Below are 19,764 nucleotides of genomic sequence, written 5' to 3' on the forward strand. Positions count from 1 at the left end.
AGGAAAAAGGAGTGATCATCATGTCAAGTGCTGTAGAGATGTCCTCTCTGTAATCCCTGTGCCATTTTAAAATGTCTACCTCATATCAGACATACAGTAAAACCTTGGTTTGTGAACATAATTTGTTCCAGAAACATGCTGGTAATCCAAAGTGCTTGTATATCAAAGTGAATTTCAAGAACCATTGGTTCAGTTGTGATCATGTGACGTTCAGTGTCACATACTACTCGCGTTGCAAGGCAACGATTGTTTATCAAGTTAAAATTTATTAGAAATGTTTGCTCATCTGCAGAACACTCGCAGAACAAGTTAATTGCAATCCAAGGCTTTACTGTATTTGTAACCACTCTTATTCTCTGTACTTCTCTAAGCACACTGGAAATACACACTAAGTCTTCTATATTTTCATGTTCATTTTTCCCAGAGTAGGTCTTGCATATAGAAGGTGCTCTTTTGTTAGTCATCTAATTATTTTCCAGCCTTAGAATTTGAGGCTTTTATTGGACTTAAATATATATAAAGTGTGTATCCTTTTCATGTGTTTTCCTCTTACGTCATTTTCTCTGATTGAATGAAAATGTCTTAGTTCCTGGTGAGGGTAAGGTCATGATAAACTCATAATTTAGTAAAATCTCATGTTTTCAGGAAATTTTTCAAATTGGGGGGGAGGGGACAATTCCCTCTGAAACAGAAGAAACAGAACTTAGATGGATATGTTTTCATAAAAAATTTTTATTATGATTATTTACACCAGTTCCTTGATAAGCATATAAATGTAAACTTTTATCATTGGCATTATTTCACATATGACTTATCCAAATTCAGAGTTAATATTGTCATTTGAGTGTACAGGTAGTGAGAAAATTTTATTATATTCACAGAATATACATACACGTGCATTCAAAATGTGTCCCTCGTTAAGCCAGTGGTATAGACACTGTCCCATTGGCCCTGCTTCTGCTCCGCAGGTGTACATTAGAATCAGTAATGTCGTCCACATGCTCCTCACTCTTCTTTTCCTTCAGGCTATTGATGAATCTGAGGGTAATTTCATCCCACTCCTCTGGCAAGAGCATCAGCAGAAACCCAATGCAGATGATGATAGTTGCGGCCAGGCGGACAACATTGAATATCACCTCCTGCTTCAGGAGATCCACAGCTAGGGAAGAAAAATCAAGCCGCAGTTTATGACTGTTTCGAAGCTTCTTTGAGAGCAAATGACCAAAGTCGTTGCTATTTCTAGAAATTTCTTTCTTTAATTTTTTAAAATTTGATGGGGGGGGAGGCGAGGGGCAGAGAGAGAGAGAGAGAGAGAGAGAATCTTAAGCAGGTTCCGTACTGAATTCAGAGTGCAATGAGAGGCTTGATTCCACGACCCTGCGATTATGATCTGAGCCAAAATCAAGAGTCGGACACTCAACCGACTGAGCCCCCGCCCCAAGGTGCACCAACTACTTCTAGAAATTTCTAAAGTCTCCCTTGTTCTTTCAAGCTCGTCTTTCCTTTCTCTATATCATTATATTGTTCCCTTTGTTTGCATTCTGTTCCTTCTCTCTAAATCAGACTCATCTTTCAAGGCTCATGTCATCTCATTTAATTACAACTCTGCAGTTTTTATTTCTTGAAACTTTTCTTCTGTGTCCCTTCACACTTCTCCAGTTTCATTGGCCGCTGAAGATTTTTTCAAATGAGCAAAGCTTTTTAATATCTATGTCTTTACACATGCTGTCCTTCTTAAAAATTTTTAATTGAGGTGGAATTCCTATCAATTAAAATTAACTGTTTTTTTAAAGCTTATTTACTTTGAGAAGAGAAAGAGAGGGAGAGAGAGCGTGCATGTGCGTGAGCACCTTTGAGGTGGAGGGGGATCAAAGAAGGAGAGGCAGAATCCCAAGCAGGCTCCACCCTGTCAGCACAGAACCTGATGTGGGGCTTGATCTCACAAAGCATGAGATCATGACCTGAGCTGAGATCAAGAGTCAGATGCTCAACTGACTGAGCCACCCAAGCACCCCTAAAATAAACTGTTTTATTTTATTTTATTTTTATTCATTTTTGAAAGAGAGCACAAGCAGGGGTGGGGTGGAAAGAGAGGGGGACACAGAATCAGAAGCAGGCTCCAGGCTTCGAGCTGTCAGCACAGAGCCCAGCGTGGGGCTCGGACCCACGAACCGCGAGATCATGACCTGAGCCGAAGTCGACGCTTAACCGACTGAGCCACCCAGGCACCCCTAAAATTAACTATTTTAAAATGAATTTAGTGGTATTTTGTACATTCACAATGTTGTACAACCACCACCTTCATCTGGTTCCAAAACATCTCCATCACTTCAAAGTAAAACCCGTTAAGGGGCGCATGGGTGGCTCAGTGGGTTAAGCGTTCGACTTCGGCTCAGGTCATGATCTCTCAGTTTGTGGGTTCGAGCCCTGCCTTGGGCTCTGTGCTGACAGCTCAGAGCCTGGGGCCTGCTTCTGATTCAGTGTCTCCCTCTCTCTCTGCCCCTCCCCCGCTTGTGCTCTGTCTCTATCAAAAGTAAATAAACGTAAAAAAAAGAAATTAAAATCTGTTACCCGTTTGTTTTGGGAATGGGAATCTGCTGTCTGTTTGGGAATCTGCTGTTTGTTTCCATGGATTTCCCCATTTTAGGGATTTCATATAAATGGCATCATACCATATGTGGCTTTTTGTGTGTGGTTTCTTTCACTTAACGTGAAGTTTTTGAGGTTCAACCATGTGGTAGCATGTATCCATACTTCGTGCCCTTTTATGGTTGAATGATGCCCCATTGTATCACAACTTGCTTATCAATTCATCTGTTGATGGACATTTGGGTGCTTTCACCTTTTGGCCATTGTGAGTATGCTGCAATGACTATTCATTTACAAGCATAGTTTTGAGTCCCTGTTTTCAGCTTTTCGGCACATGTAGCTAGTAGCGGAATTGTCGGTCATACATATTGTGCTTTGTACAAGCAACGCCCTTTCCTTCTCATATCCACACCATCCAGCTAATCTCTCCATTAGCTCTCCCTTTTGGCTTCTTGCAGGAAGCTGGCTGGATGCCCTTCCTGGGTGCTCTCAGAGCATGCATTACATACATTCCTCTATCAAAGCAATTCTGTCTCTACATCATATCTACTCAATTCCTTTTGTCTCCCTCTCTCCACCACATGGTCTTGAAAGTGGACACTGTATCTTATTCAGGATCTATCACCAGCGTTAGGCACCGTTCCTGGAACATCCTAAGTGCTCAGCGATGCTTTATTGAATGAATGAATCCCTGGATGAATGAATGATCTTCCATGATAACTCCACTCCTTTCTGATATTTCTTTCCTCTGAATATCTTATAGTCCCAACAGTCTGTCTCACACAATTTGGCATTTACTAACAAATGGTACATGGAGTTGTAAGTTATCTCATATATATCGGTCTTACTTTCCAAATTCAGTGAAAGTTCCTTTGGGAATGTCCAGGGTGTTTTGTTGTTGTTGTTTCTTTTACAGTCTTGCGCATAGTAAGTGCTCAGTGAACACTTGCTGATTGTCCTGGGGGCAAAGAAAGCTGGGTACCCGAGACTTGGAAAAATAGAATTTTACAGTTGGAAGGACTGTACGGTCTTCCAAATCACTCACTTTCATTACTTGTTCCACTGACAGCTTTCACTAAAAGATTACTCTGGAAAAACAGCTTCTCTTCTCATCCCTGAAGTGAGTCAAATTGCCTTTTCATGTATCTGTTCCAGAGGGCCATCTGCTCTGCCCCCAGGAGAAGCTTCTGCAGCTCCCCATGGATAGTCTGATGGGGAGCCAACACCCTGTACATTTCCTACACTTTCATTAGTGACGTTTACTTGAGAGTCCTATGCTGGGATGCCTTTTGTTTCCATAGGACTTCCTCTAAAAATACCACAAAATTAGGTTGTCAGGGAGATTACATGAAACCCAAATGATACATTTGGTGTTTAATTCTAAAAGCACGACCAAGAGAAAACAGTGTTTATAGCTGCAAATTTTAAATCTGCTGCATAGTTATTCTGTTGTCTGCCACCTTCATGATATTTAAAAACATCTTCTCAGGCAAAGGACATAATTCACAATTGCTCGAAGAAACAACTCGGGGTGTAAAAGGAACATGTGCAGAGACTTATTTGCACATGTCAAATCACACCAGTACCTGCATTTCCGGGAACGCTGAGCACTGTCCCAATGGAGATCAGGATTGGGTATGTCAGCACCACGCCGACATTCACCAGGATGTTGAAGGCTGTAAAATAATGGAGGATACAGAGGATGAAAGGAAATTGACACGCTGGGCTCTTTCCTTCTTAACATAATAGAACCGATGTTTTTGCTAAACGTGCCTTCTAAACTTGTCCTCACTTTTGGTCAATTAATTCTCTAATCTGGGAGATGTATGGGTTTCTTGACTGAAGTAGTCCTATTCTTTTTTCTCCTCTGCCACCTTGGCTGCCTGATCTCTTGCCACTTGGCTGGCAAAGGGTGTATGAAGCAATTGCAAAGCAGTGAAATAACCAATTCACTCCACCGCTTATTAGCACTATAAAGGTAGGTTGGGGCCAGCCAGAGGTTGAAAGCAGACAGACTACTGATTGAAGTTTGGGCTTTCTCCCTTTAATGCTTTGCTATATTATGCCATATTCCTGGATAACTAACAGGCTCTAGTGTTACTACCTAAAGGAAGATCTATCCAAGGATGGCCTATGCTGTTTTGTTCCCTCTCTCTTGCGGTGGGCATCATGCAGGCAAACAAAAGTGTATTCTGTGTAATGCACAGAACCTCAGGGACTTTTTCCGCATCCCAATTTGTGCACAGACTACCCAGGGGCAGGTCTGCAGAACCAAAGGAAGGTATAACTAGATACATTTAATTAATATCTTTGGGTCCTTTTAGTAAAATATAAAATCGGTTAAAATAATCCTCTACCTCCCACAAAAATGATCAAAACTCTATGTTTTCAAAAGAAAAACAATGATACACCACATAGAATTGTTTTCATAGATTTCAATCCAGTGTTTGTTTTAGGGTTGAGAGAGGTGAGTGCTAACAACTACAGATTGTCCTCAGTTCAGAGAGATCTCTATGTAACTGACTCAACCATGTTGCCTGTATCTCTATAGAACCAAAGATGGTTCTAGAGCCATTCCAGTCAGGACAGTGTTTACTCTTCCATTGCTATCTATAATCCCTGCTTTAATTAAACCCACTAACTTGGTTCTCTGGAGTCACTTGGTAGTTAGAGACAGTGGGTTTGACTTTCATAAAACTTGGACTCCTTCATAGTTACCATACAAGAGTAGTGGCAGTCAGGGCGGAGGACCTTCCTACGTTAATAACTGCTCCTCCTTCCTGGCATAACCACAATGGGAATGACTATTCCCGTACCTCCACTCTCTCCTCAGACTCAGGGAATAAAATATAGCACATTCTAGCAGGTCAGGAATTAAATTCTACACAGACGCTGCTGAACTCCTGAACTGCAATTTTTTTGGCCGAACTGGATATTTCAGCAGATTGAAAGTATTGGTATTTGGGTGAGAACTGAGTCCTGCTCACTCAGCAAGACGGAGGTGGTTTCACCAAATTGCGTGGTCTGTTTCTAATTTGTTCTTTAGGTAGCACACTTACTTTTCTGCCACCCTAAGGACAAGAATATATAAGTCAGTATGTTATCTGTAGCACGGGCCCAGCCCAAGTTTAAGTGGGACTCGGACGTATCAGGTAAATTTGGGTGAAGGCACTCCCTGGCAGATAGGCCCAACTGTGAGAAGGAAGGAGGCACAGTGAGCCTAGGCGAATAAAAGCTGTAGTTACGGGCAACGTGGACGGGTCAGAGGACCACCTGCTGTTCGTCCAGCCCAGCTCCAACCAGGTTGTATCTGGTTACTATGGAGAAGAGAGGGATCGAAACAAAAACTTAAGAACAGGAGCCGGGTGGCTCAATCAGTTAAGCATCTTGATTTCGGCGCAGGTCATGATCTCACAGTTCATGAGTTCAAGCCCTGCATCTGGCTCTACGCTGACAGTGCGGAGCCTGCTTGGGATTCATTCATTCTCTCCCCCTCCCCATCTCTCTCTCTCTCCCTGTCTTTCTGCCCCAACCCCGCTCATGCTGTCTCTCTCTCAAAATAAGTGAACTTTTTTTTTTTTTTAAAAGAAGAAGAACAGAATCAGTGAAGTTTGTAAAACACCTGGGGTGTGTAACACAGTCAGGAGAGAGGCTATCGCCTCATTTTGTCACAGAGCAGCTTTGGCACAGGGAGGACTGCAGGGCACTGGGGAAGGGCTGGGTGGAGCAGCTCTAGTTCCGGGTGATGCTCTACCCCGTGGAGTCTGGAGACTATGCTGCTTGGTGGAGACCTGGTATCCTGCCAGCCTGGGTGATACCCAGCCTGGGCCGGGCTTGTGCAGAAGCATGTGTTAGACATGCCAAGGGATATGTGTTGGTGAAGGGCAACTTGGCAGCAAGCTAGAGATATGTGTACACAGCTGGGGCCAAGAGTCAGTGAAATTTAGATTATGACTGTTCCCAGCTAGATTGTTTTGGGCCGGGAAATTATCTCGGCACTTTTAATTAGGATGCTTGGGTCTTATGGGAACACTGCTATTGATTTCTACTTAATTTAGCAGAGGTTATGGAAGGTCGTAACTCTACATTTTTGGACTTCAGAAGTAAAATTCAAAGGACCAACATGACTGATCGTTCTGTTATCTAAGACCTCCCCTTAGGGGCCTGGGCCACAGTAGACCCAGTGTCTATGTGGGAATGAAAACCAGGTCACGTTTGTCTCCCGGGAGTTATAGTGCTGCTTCAGATTATGTCACCTTGACAAAGAAGGTCAGCTGAGGGTTGGCAGATGTCCTGCAGGTCAAGTGCGGTGGGTCAGTGGGGACTAGAGGGAGGGGGCTGTCCTTAGGAAGGGTGAGGAGAGAGGAGCAGGATGAAAGCGATTTGGTTCTGAGTAAGGGGACACTGAGTCATTTAGCAGTTGCTGTTGTTCGACTGCTTGGGGCGGGAAGAGCAGGCTTGTTATTTTTCAGGTTCCTCTTAAGTCAAGTGACAGAAGCAACACAGCTAGAAAGTGGGAGCCCCCTGGTTGCTCAGGTGAAGCAGACTACCTTGAGTGTGGGGAGTTTTGAGAGAGAACATTAAAAAGTTCAAGTCAATTGGCCATTGACTAGGCACAGCCTCCTTAGCAGGGAGACCAAGTCTAATTCTGCCTTCCCCTCTTGCCTGCTGAGGGCTTCCGATCTCAAATTCATACTCCACACCCAGCCAGCCTGTGTGTGACTAAAATGTAGATGTGCGCCTGTCACCTCTGCTTAAAGACCATTAAGTGGATTTTAAATCCACTCCCCTCAACAGCTTTCCAGGCCCTTCATGACCTGCTTCCTTCCAGATGTCATCTTCTTCCTTCCTCCCCATTCCTCCTGTACTTGGTGCGTCAGCCATTTTGATCCATTCTGAGTTCCTTGAATGCACCATCTGTTCTCTCCCTCTGCCTGATGCACCGCGATCCACCTGGGACACGGTAACATCATACAATATATCATGAAGGATGGACAAGGCTGCTTTAAGACCAGTGGTGATCAGAGTGCCCTGGGCCTCCAGCTCACGTCTTAACCCATGGGAGGTATACCGGTTGAACAGCTCTGAACTAATCAAGCAGTAGCCTGCAGAGGACCTTCCAACCATTAACCAACCTTAGATACGTTTGGAAAATAGAGGACAAAGGTTCCCAAGGGAATAGCCCTACTATGATCATTCATCTATCCAAGGAAAGGTCAAGTGACATAGGGAATGGAAGGCAAAACCTGGAGCCACTTACCCAGCCACAGCCCGGCCATCCCACAGAGATAGCCCCACGGCAGAGCTGCAAATGAGGACCAGTGTTCCACCTTGGTGAAATACAGGACGACCGGGGTGAAAGAGATGAAGATTAAATTGAAGAAACCCAACGTGGAGACAAAGTGTGCCGCTTCACCAAAGTTGGCACTTCCGAGAAACATCTTAAACAAAACCTGGATTGGGAGAGAAACCCCTTAGCCACACAGTTAGAGACTTTGCCAGAGCAGAAAGGCGACTTCTACACAGTGAGCTAACCAGCCCAGAGTTTACCCTCTATTTCTCCTTACCCCACCACCTCCATGGCACAAAATGGACTGTGAATAAGTGATTCAAATGCCCTGCAGTCTTCACATGAAACAGCAAATGCCACAAAATGAACTCCTCGTGCTGTTGGAAACTGCTGCAAGTCCTGTACTCTGTTAGCACCACCCTCAGTTACGGGTATAGGGTGAATGGTAAGTAAGAGTGCCCACGAGCCCAGGAGAAGCTAGGATTGAGATGCCATCAATTCTTCCCTTCAGGCATGGGATGCATTTTACCCTTATTTCGACAGATACTGAAAACTAAATTAGACAGAGAGAGCCTGTCATTATGTTGTTGAGAGAATAATAATGGTGCCTTGGATTTATAAGCACTTTCCTCTCTGAGCTTAAACCACGTGCACAAATACTGTGTTTATTCTTCAGATTAAAACTATTTTTTTTTTTCTGGATATAAATCTGTGTACAGGGGAAGAAGATAGCAAGGAGATGTCAATGGCTACCATCAAGTTACGTTGGGCTGAGGAGGGGCCGGGCCTCTAGTCCATACTTCTTGACTTTATAACCCTTCTGCTTCCTATATGAATCCTCAAACAATGTCGAATGGAGCAGATCTTTCCGATGGTGCCCATATGGTTTTATGCATGTCAGCAAATATTACCGCTCCCCGAACGAACACCCCTGTAGCATGGTCAGGAGAATTGTCTCCATGAGATAGCCATCCCAGTGACACCGCAATTCCAGGCATGCTTTTAATGTCAACTGGACTTATTATTTTTGCTCATGAGAGACTTAAGAGGACTTGGCCACGTGCTGTTCTCTGGTCACATCAGACACCTCAGTGGGGTCTCAGTTGGGGGCAAGTTAGACGCCAATGGCAATTGAGTGAAAACTTGTCAAGCTTGTCACAGAATCAGTGGGCCAGGAAATGTCAATATGGAAATAGACTCCGTGCCTTCAGAGCCGAGGTGTTGGTGAATAATCAGAACAGGCATCCAGGAGGGATGCAAAGGGCGTTTTCTGCTTTTCACAGAGAATCTTCTCATCGAAACACCAAGAGAGGTGAAAGTGGAACAGTGCTTTAGCTACATCCCGAAAGCAGGCTCTGACAAGGGGAGCTTTGGGGATAACCTTTTAGATCTGCTCTCTCAGTCCTTGCTTCTGAAGTCAGGGCCAATGACTGAATAGATTTTCCACGGATGGCAGGCGGCTCCAGTGGAGAACGAGTGGTAAGTACATAGAGCAGACCAGGAGTATCCATCAGAGAGGAAAGGACGTCCTTCATTTCGCTAATAACCGGAGTTCCTGTGGCTTGGGGTTAATACGTGGCAGTCGACTCTCAAGTGACAGCTTGTTTGTTCTTTTTAACACCCCATCGGAGTTAAAATAAGGACAGTGGTAGTTAAAGTAAAGAAATTTAAGAGCAGAATGGTCTTTCTCAGCCCCTGCTGCCATCAGTTGATTCCTGAGGGGCAGAGGCAGGGAGCATGGGCTTTGGAGGTGGCCAGTGGGAATTTAAATCTTGCTATCACTTCCCATCTGTGTGGCCTTGGGCAAGTTATTTAATCTTTTTTTTATTATTATTTATTTATTTATTTATTTTTATTTTTTATTTTTTTAAACTTACATCCAAATTAGTCAGCATATAGTGCAACAATGATTTCAGGAGTACTCCTGAAATCAAGTTATTTAATCTTTTAAACCTCAGTTTCCTCATCTGGAAAGTGGGGATAAGTACCTGTGCCTCATAAGGGTGAGTTAACACAAGTGAAAGTTTCTGGCAAGTACTCAGTAAATGGTACTTATTTAAGCCACATTTTCTCCGCCTCTAGCCAAGATTTTCTTTGTCCTGCCTTCTTTTATGACTTAAGTCTAAGCTATGCCTACACAAAAAAGTGCACGACATACCTTGTATAATGCAGACGTAGAGGCTGAACCCACTGCAAAGGCCACTCCTATGATCGAATCAGTGTGGAAATTATCTGCATACGCCATCATGACGATGCCGGTAATGGCCATTATTGCGGCAACTATCTGTCAAATAGAATGCAAAGGAATTAAAAAAAAATTGATGCCTCCATATCTCAGAGCAAGCCATTGAAGACTTCATGAGAGTTGCTAAATGCTTCCTCAAACCCAATTACCTCTTGTACGTCGCTGTTTCAATGCGAGAAGGGTCAGTATTAACAAGAAATCAGTATGCTCCTGAGACATCCAGGCAGAGAATATAAAAGCTGCTCCCATTCTAATTAAGGGTTAGTAATTTTAGTGTAATTTTTTCGCTCAACTTCCCAGAGATTAATATCCGTGTTGGCGAAATGAATTTCACAGGAAATCACTCCAGAGCATTTTCGTCTATACTGTATGCTTTTTCTTCAAAACAATTCAGCATACATTTTAATCAGCTCCTTGGATCAATGCATGGTTTTGAAGATTGACACATAACCAGGACTTGATTAGGGAGACCTAACATTGATGCAGCTAAGAGGCAAAATTTAAGCCACGGGGCGGGGAGCCAGGGGGAAAGGAAAGCAAATTATCTCTTATAGTGATTTACAAGGAGTGGGCAGAGTTTTCACTGGTACTTGGAATGTCAAAGGGAGACTAGTTCTTCCTTCTTTTTATGTGCGAATTAAACCACAAAAAAGATAATTTCATCTCATTACTCTAGATCATTAACCGCACAAACTTGATTGAAATCATAATGGTACTATATTTCGATAGGATGCTTGAAATATTCAAAACAGGAGTCCACTCCCTTAGTGAAATGCTGATTTACATCTGTTTCTTAAATGATCTTGAACTGATTCTGCTGGAAAACATTTCAAAGCTATAGTAAACAGGAAAATAACAGGCCCTGGAATAGGAAACAATACGTCATTTCCTTGTGAAATAGTCTCACTCACTTTTAAATCAAGATGCAACTTTGCGAGAAATTTATAGGTTACATGGCAGTTAATTTTGTTAGGTTTCAGTTCTGAGTATTCCCAAGTAAATCAATTCCTCCGTAGATAGCTTTTCCACGTATGTGGGGTTTTTTGGCCCTTCTGAATATCAGTGAATTATTTATTGCAACAAAATGTAGATCTTCAACATGTAACCATAGACTTGCTCCAGGCCAGCACAGAGTATGGTGGCGATGACACGTTATCGTTTAGATGCTGCTAAAGCAATTCTTTTGTTAATGACCACGAAAATCAAGTGCACTGTTGGTTTCAGACCTAGCTTCGTACTAAAGCATCTTTTATGAAAAACAGCAGGAGTACTTGAGAACAGACGCTGACATGTCAGCAGTGAAAAACCGTCTTCATAAAGCGTTTTTCCGGGAGGCTGCTTGATGGGAGGCGTTTCTCTTGCTGAGTGAATATCGTATTCTCTAAAGCTCCCAGGCATGTGTTCTAGTTAGACCATGCCTCAAACTATAGGGAATAGAATCTAATACACACACCATGAGATGTCAAGGAAATTTTCCAAACAAGAAGTAATAGACTCATAAATAAACATGGTGTAGGGGTTATCTAGACTTAGAAATTGTGTGAGGGTTATCATTTTCTTTGATTTGGGGATTTATAGTTCAGCCAAGGACTTGCAACAATCCTTTGGGCAGTCTGATTTCAGACAAATGAAAAGTCATGTTAGACGCTGGCATTTTGTTTTTGTTTGTGTGTTTAAATAATATTCATGGGTCGAAGTCTTCAGGTGCACAAGTAGATTTCCCTCATAAGACTGAATTTGCAGGACAATAAATTTGAATCGGTATTTGTTTTTTCAGCCAAGCATAAGTTGTGTTTTCTTGTTCACATCAAGATGGGATTAATAGAATACAGTGTTAATTGTAATGAACTTTAACATGATGTACTGTTTCATATTTAAAATTATCAAAATTATTGTATAATCCATAATATTTGGGTTTAGGCAACTGTGCATAATATATAATTCTGAGTTTAGGGAATTATGAAAACAAACAGCCTATACAAAATAAAATAAAACATAAAAACATTGTCTGGAAAGTGATGAACATTTAACACTATTACCCCCCAGATACGACTTCAGTTAGAAGCACTTCCTTTTCTGAGTCAGCCTTTAGTAAAAATATATATGCTTAGTATGTCTACTATAAGTATTCCCAAGATAGAAATTGGGTATGGAGAAAGATGATAAATTTTATAGCAATTCAAAATTATAACTATGATGAGCCTCTTAAAGGTCTCCATTACATTTTATATTCAAGTGCTTGTGGAAATATTAGCCAGACCACTTAAATTGACATTATCAATTACACCAGTGTTTCTTTCAATTGCTTTCATGGAGAGAAGCATTTTTCATGTCGCAGGGCTGGACAGTGTGGTTAGTTACGTTCTACAAGCATGAAAATCTGAATATTTGAGATGTTAGAAAAATTCTTTTCTATGGTATGAACAGTAATTGATAGGTTATATAGGTTTGCTGTGGGGGGGGGAGAAGATAAGCTAAATTATTTTCCACATTTTTTTAACTTAAATCTCACAGCTAATAGAACATTTCCCGTGGCTGCGTTTTAAGAAATGTTCAATGTGCTTCTTATCTACAGAGTTGGAAGTAAAGGACGAGAGCTCAGCTAATCTAGGAAATGCAGGAAAATGCTGGATGGAAGTCTCAGTGGAGTGGTCATTCGGATGCTCCCACAGTGGCTCTCCTTGGCACCACTCGTTAATTGCAGAATAACTACTATTCAAATTTCCAGAGAACAAATAGCCTCAGCACAGATCTGAGTCTCAGACATCTTCAGAATTCACCAGTTATCAAGGAAGGATGAACAGTCTATTCTTTTGAATAAAAGACATAAAATGACTCTTCTCGGGCTCAGGACACTGGAAACGTGCCTGCAGAAAGCCAGTGCCTTAAATACTGTGTCGGAAATGCGCGTGTGTGCACATCCATATGGTGACAGCCACAAAAATGCCTTTGAGCCCATTAGCATCCATATGAGGGACGCTTCTGCTGAAAACACACCATTTCATGGCGGCACCTGTTTGGCTTCAGAAAAACGTGGCTCTCCTCACAATCTATTCCAGTTCCAGCCCTCTAGCCAACCAGACTTGTTCTGAGTAAGACAGAAAACGTGCCACTGCCACGACCTGAATCTGCTTTGGGTGAGAATGTTAGTAACCATAATGACCATAAAACTGCCAGTGCCTCAGTTTCAACTTTGGAAACCTCTCAGTCCCCTCACATCATGGTGTGCCCACCTTGGGTGGGGGGCGGGGAGGGGAGTACCCTGCGGAAGAGAATTTATTTAGTCCATTTTCCCAGCCTACCTCTTCAGGGACATTTCTTCCTGAGCCAGCTACCTTCCTCTGCAGGCTCAGCCCCCTGTGAGAGCCTCCCATCAACTTTCAGGGCTGATCAGAGGGGGACCATGAGGCTGTTTGAGTGTGTTCCTAAAGCCCAAAGAGGGCTTTCGAGTAAACATTTGATACTCTCACCGTGGTATATACCACACGCGACCCTGCAGGAAAGCTACGTTTCTGTCATCTTTCAAAGAATTCATAGATAAATAGCTAGAGATAAAAGCCAGAGAAGCATCTGGCTTTTGACTGTTTTTATTTCCCTGTATCGTCATTTCTTTCCTTTTTCGTCTCGGGCCCTCAAAAACCACAGGCGTCTGGCCCTTCTCTTCATCTCCATGACGGTTTACCAGCCTCATTACTTCGCTGTGTTTCTCATTGACAAAATGGCTTCCAGAATTATTATTTGAGTAACAATATCAGTTCTTCTAGCGTTCAGGGTATTGAAATGAAGCTTTAATTGCTTCTCTAATTGCAACTGGAATAGCTTTCCTCAAGTTGCCTTGTGGTTAACTCTGTTTCTAAGGCTGGGTGAGCATGGAGGCATTTCACTGGCTCACGACGGACCCCTGAATCCCGAGACTACAGCAGCCTCTAGAATGGAGGGCCTCAAAACGACAGTGCTGGCAGGATTGTTCTCAAGTTCGAGACTAAAGGTCGGCAGCTCAAGGTGGGTTACACGTTAATAGCTTGGCCAGTGAGACCTGCACTGATGATCATCCTTGTCCTCTCTGAGTACATTTTCTTTCTATCTTTTAAAAAAATGTTTCTTTTTTACTTATTTTTGAGAGAGAATGTGTGAATGCAGGGAAGGGGCAGAAAGAGGGGAGCACCGAAGATCCAAAGCAGGCTCTGTGCTGACAGCAGAGAGCCTGATGAGGGGCTTCCCAAACTGCGAGATCATGACCTGAGTTGAAGTTGGATGCTTAACCCACGGAGCCACCCAGGCTCCCCAGTAGAGTCCATTTTCAAGGAACTGGGACTATGCAGAATCCTTCAACTTGTCCGCATGCTACATTTAAGGTTCCATGAAGGTGAACCATCTGTTTTACTCAGATCCCGTGAAATTGGACAAGAGTTGAAGTGTGAGAAATGAAAGAAGTGGGCAGTATATAGCTGTACAGATTGTGTGTGTGTGTGCGTGTGTGTGTGTGAGGGTGGAGGGTGCCTGGGGACAGGTCCAACCCAAGGAGTTCAGAGCCCCAAACCAAGACTCCCACGCTCCACCCCCCTACACACACATCTATTTTTATATGAATAAAATCTGTCTGAAAATGATCTCAAAGGGAGACCAGGATGGAAAAGAGGGAAAGAAATGCCAGATGGAAAGACCTAACAGGCACATGTGGAGACTAGAGTAGATCTGTTGATGACATCTTGTTAAGGGGTTACGGATTCCTTGTGTGCATAACATTGGAGAGCCATTCCACCTCATCTTTTTCCTCTGTATTCACAAATTCTTCTCCCGCCAGGAGGGGGATGAAAAGGATGAGCCCAGCTACGCATCCTCTGGTGCCTCCTCCAGGAAGCATGAAGGTTCTGGGTAGAAGATTCTGCAGTGCACATGAATGTACAGCTACTGCATCAATGTCAACCAAAGGCAAGATGTAAACAAAAGGTTATCTTGAATCTTATCTAAATATGTAATATTGGCACGAATTAGTAAGAGTTCACCTCCAGGGCCCTGATTTAGGGAACTCTGGAGCCCAATTTGAATTTGGAGAAGTGCAGGTTGAGCAATGAAAGATTCAGTTTAACTGACATACTCCAGTCGGTCCTTGGTGGATCTTGGAAAGTGTCCAAACGAGGCACGGTTTGGAAAGTTAACTGCATAGGGACCCAATTACAGCTAGGAAATATGTGGGTGTCAAACTGTAGAGACACAAATTCATTTCCTGAATCTGCTAAGGAAGTTTGGGGTCTGCTGAACCATTTACCACTGACCAATTTTCTCCCTACGTTCAAGGAAATTTAAAAATGAAAGAAAATTTTCAATCAATAATATAAAACGTAAAGGAGGGACAAGATCTGAAAGAAAGAGTTTCAACTTTCCAGTCTGACATTTACTTTTCAAATTTGAGTGAAACTGATACCAGAGACAGAGAAGAAAACCCCCAACCAGTGGCTCATTTTCTTTGAGGAGAACCTTTTTTTATTAATGCAATTTCTTTGGTTTTCATGAATTTAAGAACTGTAGCTAAATAAGACAGGTTCTTGAAGATGAGAACCTGGCAGGTTCCTCAAAGCTGAAAGAGCTGAATTCTCACCAATAGTTGTGCAATTAAAAAAGAAAGATCTTTTTAAAAAGTTTACTAATTTTCATGGGATGATCATATATCAGCCGTAAGCAACTGGTCATGAAAGGGTTTTTAACACAACAATGTTTACCAGCAAATTGGCTGAAATGATTTTATGAAAGAAATATAATTGTACAACAAAATTACCTTTCCATCTGTAATTCAAATAATATTCCAAAAAAACACAAAATATTAAGTTATTCATAATATGTAATTAATTTTTCTGTGAGCATTGCTATTTCTAGCCAATTAGTGCTCCAGAGAAACACATATTTACTGGTTTTACAACTTCAAGCATCCTTCTTTCTGTCCATGGTGTCATGTTTTAAAATGTTTCTTTATTTATTTTGAGAGAGAGAGTGAGTGGGTGTGAGGGGGGGAGGGGCAGAGAGAGGCAGGGAGAAATCTCAAATGGGATCCCACTGTCAGTACAGAGCCCAATGCGGGGCTTGATCCCACAAACCATGGCATCATGACCTGAGCCGAAATCGAGAGACACTTAACTGACTGAGTCACCCAGGCACCCATATGGTATCATTTTTGATGTGAAAAATAGAAGTAGGAAATGTGATCATCTTAAATATGATCATTCTTGGGGTCAAATGAAAATTATAATCCAAAAACTGTCAATTTGTAAACCACTGAAGCCTCAGAATGAATCAAAAATACACATTTTAATCTGATGACTGAAAGCACCACTTTCAGGGGCACCTGGGTGGCTCAGTCGGTTAAGCCTCTGACTTTGGCTCAGGTCATAATCTCACCATTCATGGGTTCGAGCCCCACGTCAGGCTCTGTGCTATCAGCTCAGAGCCTGTAGCCTGCTTTGGATTCTGTGTCTCCCTCTCTCTCTGCCCCTCCCCTGCTCATACTCTGTGTGTCTGTCTCCCTCAAAAAATAAATAAACATAAAACATTTTTTTAAAAAGAAAGCAACACTTTAACTATAAAAAAAAAGAGAATAGTCCAAGTGGAGTGGCTTTTGCAGGCCATGCTTTGATTACTTATGGACGTAGGCAATAAAAACTACATTTATGTTGTCAGTATTCGAATTGCCCTCTTTTAATTTCTCAAATGACCCAATTATACATGTTCTCAATATGTCTCATGAAAAAAAGAATGGCTGATACTGTCAAAAGGCAAAATGCTGAATATGTTTTGGTTCTTCTCATATTCCATGACCTGATTATGGGCATCATTAAAATTACACCTTGGCATGACATTAAACACTTCCTAATGTTTCACAGTGAGGAGTGAAGCATTTCCTGTCATTTAAGAAGAAAAACATGTGACTTCTACCAGCATGCTTGACATTGTTTACCATTTTGCCATCTATGATATCTTAATTTATGTATATAAATGTATGTGTATATTTATTAACAAGTGCTCATTGGCTATTTAACATTTTTTTCTATTGGGTCTTATTATTTACAGAGGCTGTATTAGCTTCCTGAGGCTGCTGTAACAAATTACCACAAACCTGATGACTAAAAACAACAGAAATTTATTTTCTCACAGTTCTGGAGGCCAGAAGTTCACAATCCAGCACACCCATGCTCCCAGCGGCAGCTCTAGGAGAGAAAGCATCCCTTGGCTCTTCCAGGTTCTGGTAGCTTCCCTGGCTTTCTTGGGCTTGTGGTCACAGCACTCCAATCTCTGTCTGGTCACATTGCCTTCTCCTCTTCTGTGTGTCTCTCCTGTGTGTTTGTCTTTTATAAGGATATCTGTTACTGGAATTAGGGCCACCTAAATACTCTAGGATGATCTCCTCTTTCTAAATCCTTATGATAATTGTGCCTGCAAAGTGTTTTCAACAATAGCCAAATTATGGAAAGAACCCAAATGTCCATCAACTAATGGATAAAGAAGACATGGTTTATACATACAATAGAATACTACTTGGTAATGAGAAAGAATGAAATCACGCCATTTCATGATTCCATGGAACTGGAAGGTATTATGCTAAGTGAAATAAGTCAGAAAGATAGATATCCTATGTTTTCACTCAAATGTGGATCTTGAGACTCTTAACAGAAGACCATGGGGGAAGGTAAGGGGAAAAAATAGTTACAAAGAGAAGAAGGGAGGCAAACCATAAGAGACTCATAAATACAGAGAACAAACTGAGGGCAGATGGGGGCAGGGAGAGGGGAAAATGGGTGATGGGCATTGAGGAGGGCACTTGTTGGGATGAGCGTTGGGTGTTGTATGTAAGTAATGAACCATGGGAATCTACCCCAAAATTCAGGAGCACCCTTTACACACTATATGTTAGCCAACTTGACAATAAATCATATTCAAAAAAAATAATAATACAAAACGAAAAAGAAAAAATAATTACGCCTTCAAATAAGGTCACGTTCATAAGGACTGGGGATGAAGGTGTGGGCACCTTATTGAGGACCATCATTGAACCCACTATAGATGCCAATTTATTTTTAATTTTTTATTTGAGAGAGAGAGAGAGAGAGAGAGAGAGAATCTTAAGCAGACTCCACACTTAGTGCAGAGCCTAATGTGTGGGTTGATCCATGGGCTGATCATGACCTGAGCCAAAATCAAGAGTTGGATACTCAACCGACTGGGCCACTCAGGTGCCCCTGTAGATGCCAATTTTAAAATGGCAATGGTTTGTTGCCTCTTGGCAGGTTTCCTAAATCTTTGGTTTAAATATAAGTTACACAGCTGAGTTTTTTTTTTTAACTCTCAAACACAGAACCTCTTTTGATAGGACATCTTGCATCAGTTAAGTTCCATGGTTAAATGCATTAATTCACTCTAAAACAACTGATTTTCTCACTGGTAAATCTAATAGTGAATGTATTGATTCCCTTTGAGTATTCAGATGCCATTGAAAAGGCAAAAAAAGACCCTATATCTCCTCTCTTTCTCCTTCTTCTGACAAGGCCTTCCAAACTCTCATGGATAATCCATGATGCTAGCAAATAGAAAAGAGTCCTCGTAAACATGAATTTATTTACTATATCCTCAAATATCTACGGAGCTCCATTTTGTCCCCTGCATTATTCTAGGTATTCGAGATAGAGGCAGAGCTGGCTTCATGGGCATATGGCCTGTGCAGATGCATAGGGCTTCATGATTAGAAGGGCCTTGCCCTTGGTTTCATGCTCTGTTGTTGCTGTCTTGAAATTATTGATACTGTTTTAAAGAGTGATCCCTGTGTTTTCATTCCACACTAGGTCCCACGAATTATATAGCCCATCCTGAATGGGGCAGCAAGCAGTGCAGGGAAGGTCCCCGCTCTCCAGGATTTGTCAGGGTACCTGAGGGTAGGCAGCCAGCGCGGGTGCTCGATGAGCAAAAACATGATGCTAAGCTTTCTGGTTGTCAAATCTAAGATTGGCTGGTACCATATCTGGGTATACTCTAATGCATCCTGGACTGATTCAGAGTTTATCTTATCTTCTTCTTTTATTTATTTTTTATTTTTCATTTTTTATTATTTTGGGAGAGCACAGATGGGGGAGGGGCAGAGAGAGGGGCACAGAGGATCTGAAGCAGGCTCTGTGCTGATAGGCTGACAGCAGTGAGTCCGATGTGGGGCTCAAATTCATGGACCGTGAGATCATGACCTGAGCCGAAGTCAACCTACAGAGCCACCCGGTCGCCCCTCTCATTTTGTCTTCTACTGTAGCTTTCTACTTCTCGTTCATGTCAAGCTTCCATTCTGAATTTCTGAGTAGCATCTCCCAAGACATAATCAGAATTTGCTGACTATTAAAGTTTTAAGGGTTAATGGCTGTCATCAACTCTCTTTCTAATATTAATTTCAGCAATTAGGGGGACAAGGACCCTGGGATCATTGCAGTAAGAACAATATTTTGATAGCAAAATATGTTTCACATCCAGTCTTGGACATCTCTTTCAGAGAAGAATTGTGTGATGTTTATCTTCTGGGAAAAGGCTTTTCATTTCATTTCTACTCTTTCTAAAGAATTATTTTCTCAGTATTTTTGTCATGGTGGCATTCCAGATACATGAATGAGCTCTG

The 19,764-nt window shown here is 42.1% G+C and overlaps 1 protein-coding gene across 1 annotated transcript in view; it reads right to left on the reverse strand.

The window, feature by feature from the left end:
• Window positions 1-756: 756 nt before the first annotated feature.
• The window catches only part of SLC35F4 (solute carrier family 35 member F4), a 241,221-nt gene continuing 222,213 nt past the window's right edge, over window positions 757-19,764 (reverse strand). The window contains exons 5-8 of the mRNA XM_042943345.1: window positions 10,038-10,163; window positions 7,850-8,042; window positions 4,176-4,265; window positions 757-1,159 (exon numbers count right to left, since the gene is read on the reverse strand). Of these exons, the coding sequence (XP_042799279.1) occupies window positions 918-1,159; window positions 4,176-4,265; window positions 7,850-8,042; window positions 10,038-10,163 (651 nt within the window). The 3' untranslated portion in view covers window positions 757-917. The remainder of the gene's footprint in view (window positions 1,160-4,175; window positions 4,266-7,849; window positions 8,043-10,037; window positions 10,164-19,764) is intronic.

The sequence above is a fragment of the Panthera leo genome, chromosome B3 (genome assembly GCF_018350215.1).
Source record: "Panthera leo isolate Ple1 chromosome B3, P.leo_Ple1_pat1.1, whole genome shotgun sequence".
Classification (NCBI taxonomy): domain Eukaryota; kingdom Metazoa; phylum Chordata; class Mammalia; order Carnivora; family Felidae; genus Panthera; species Panthera leo.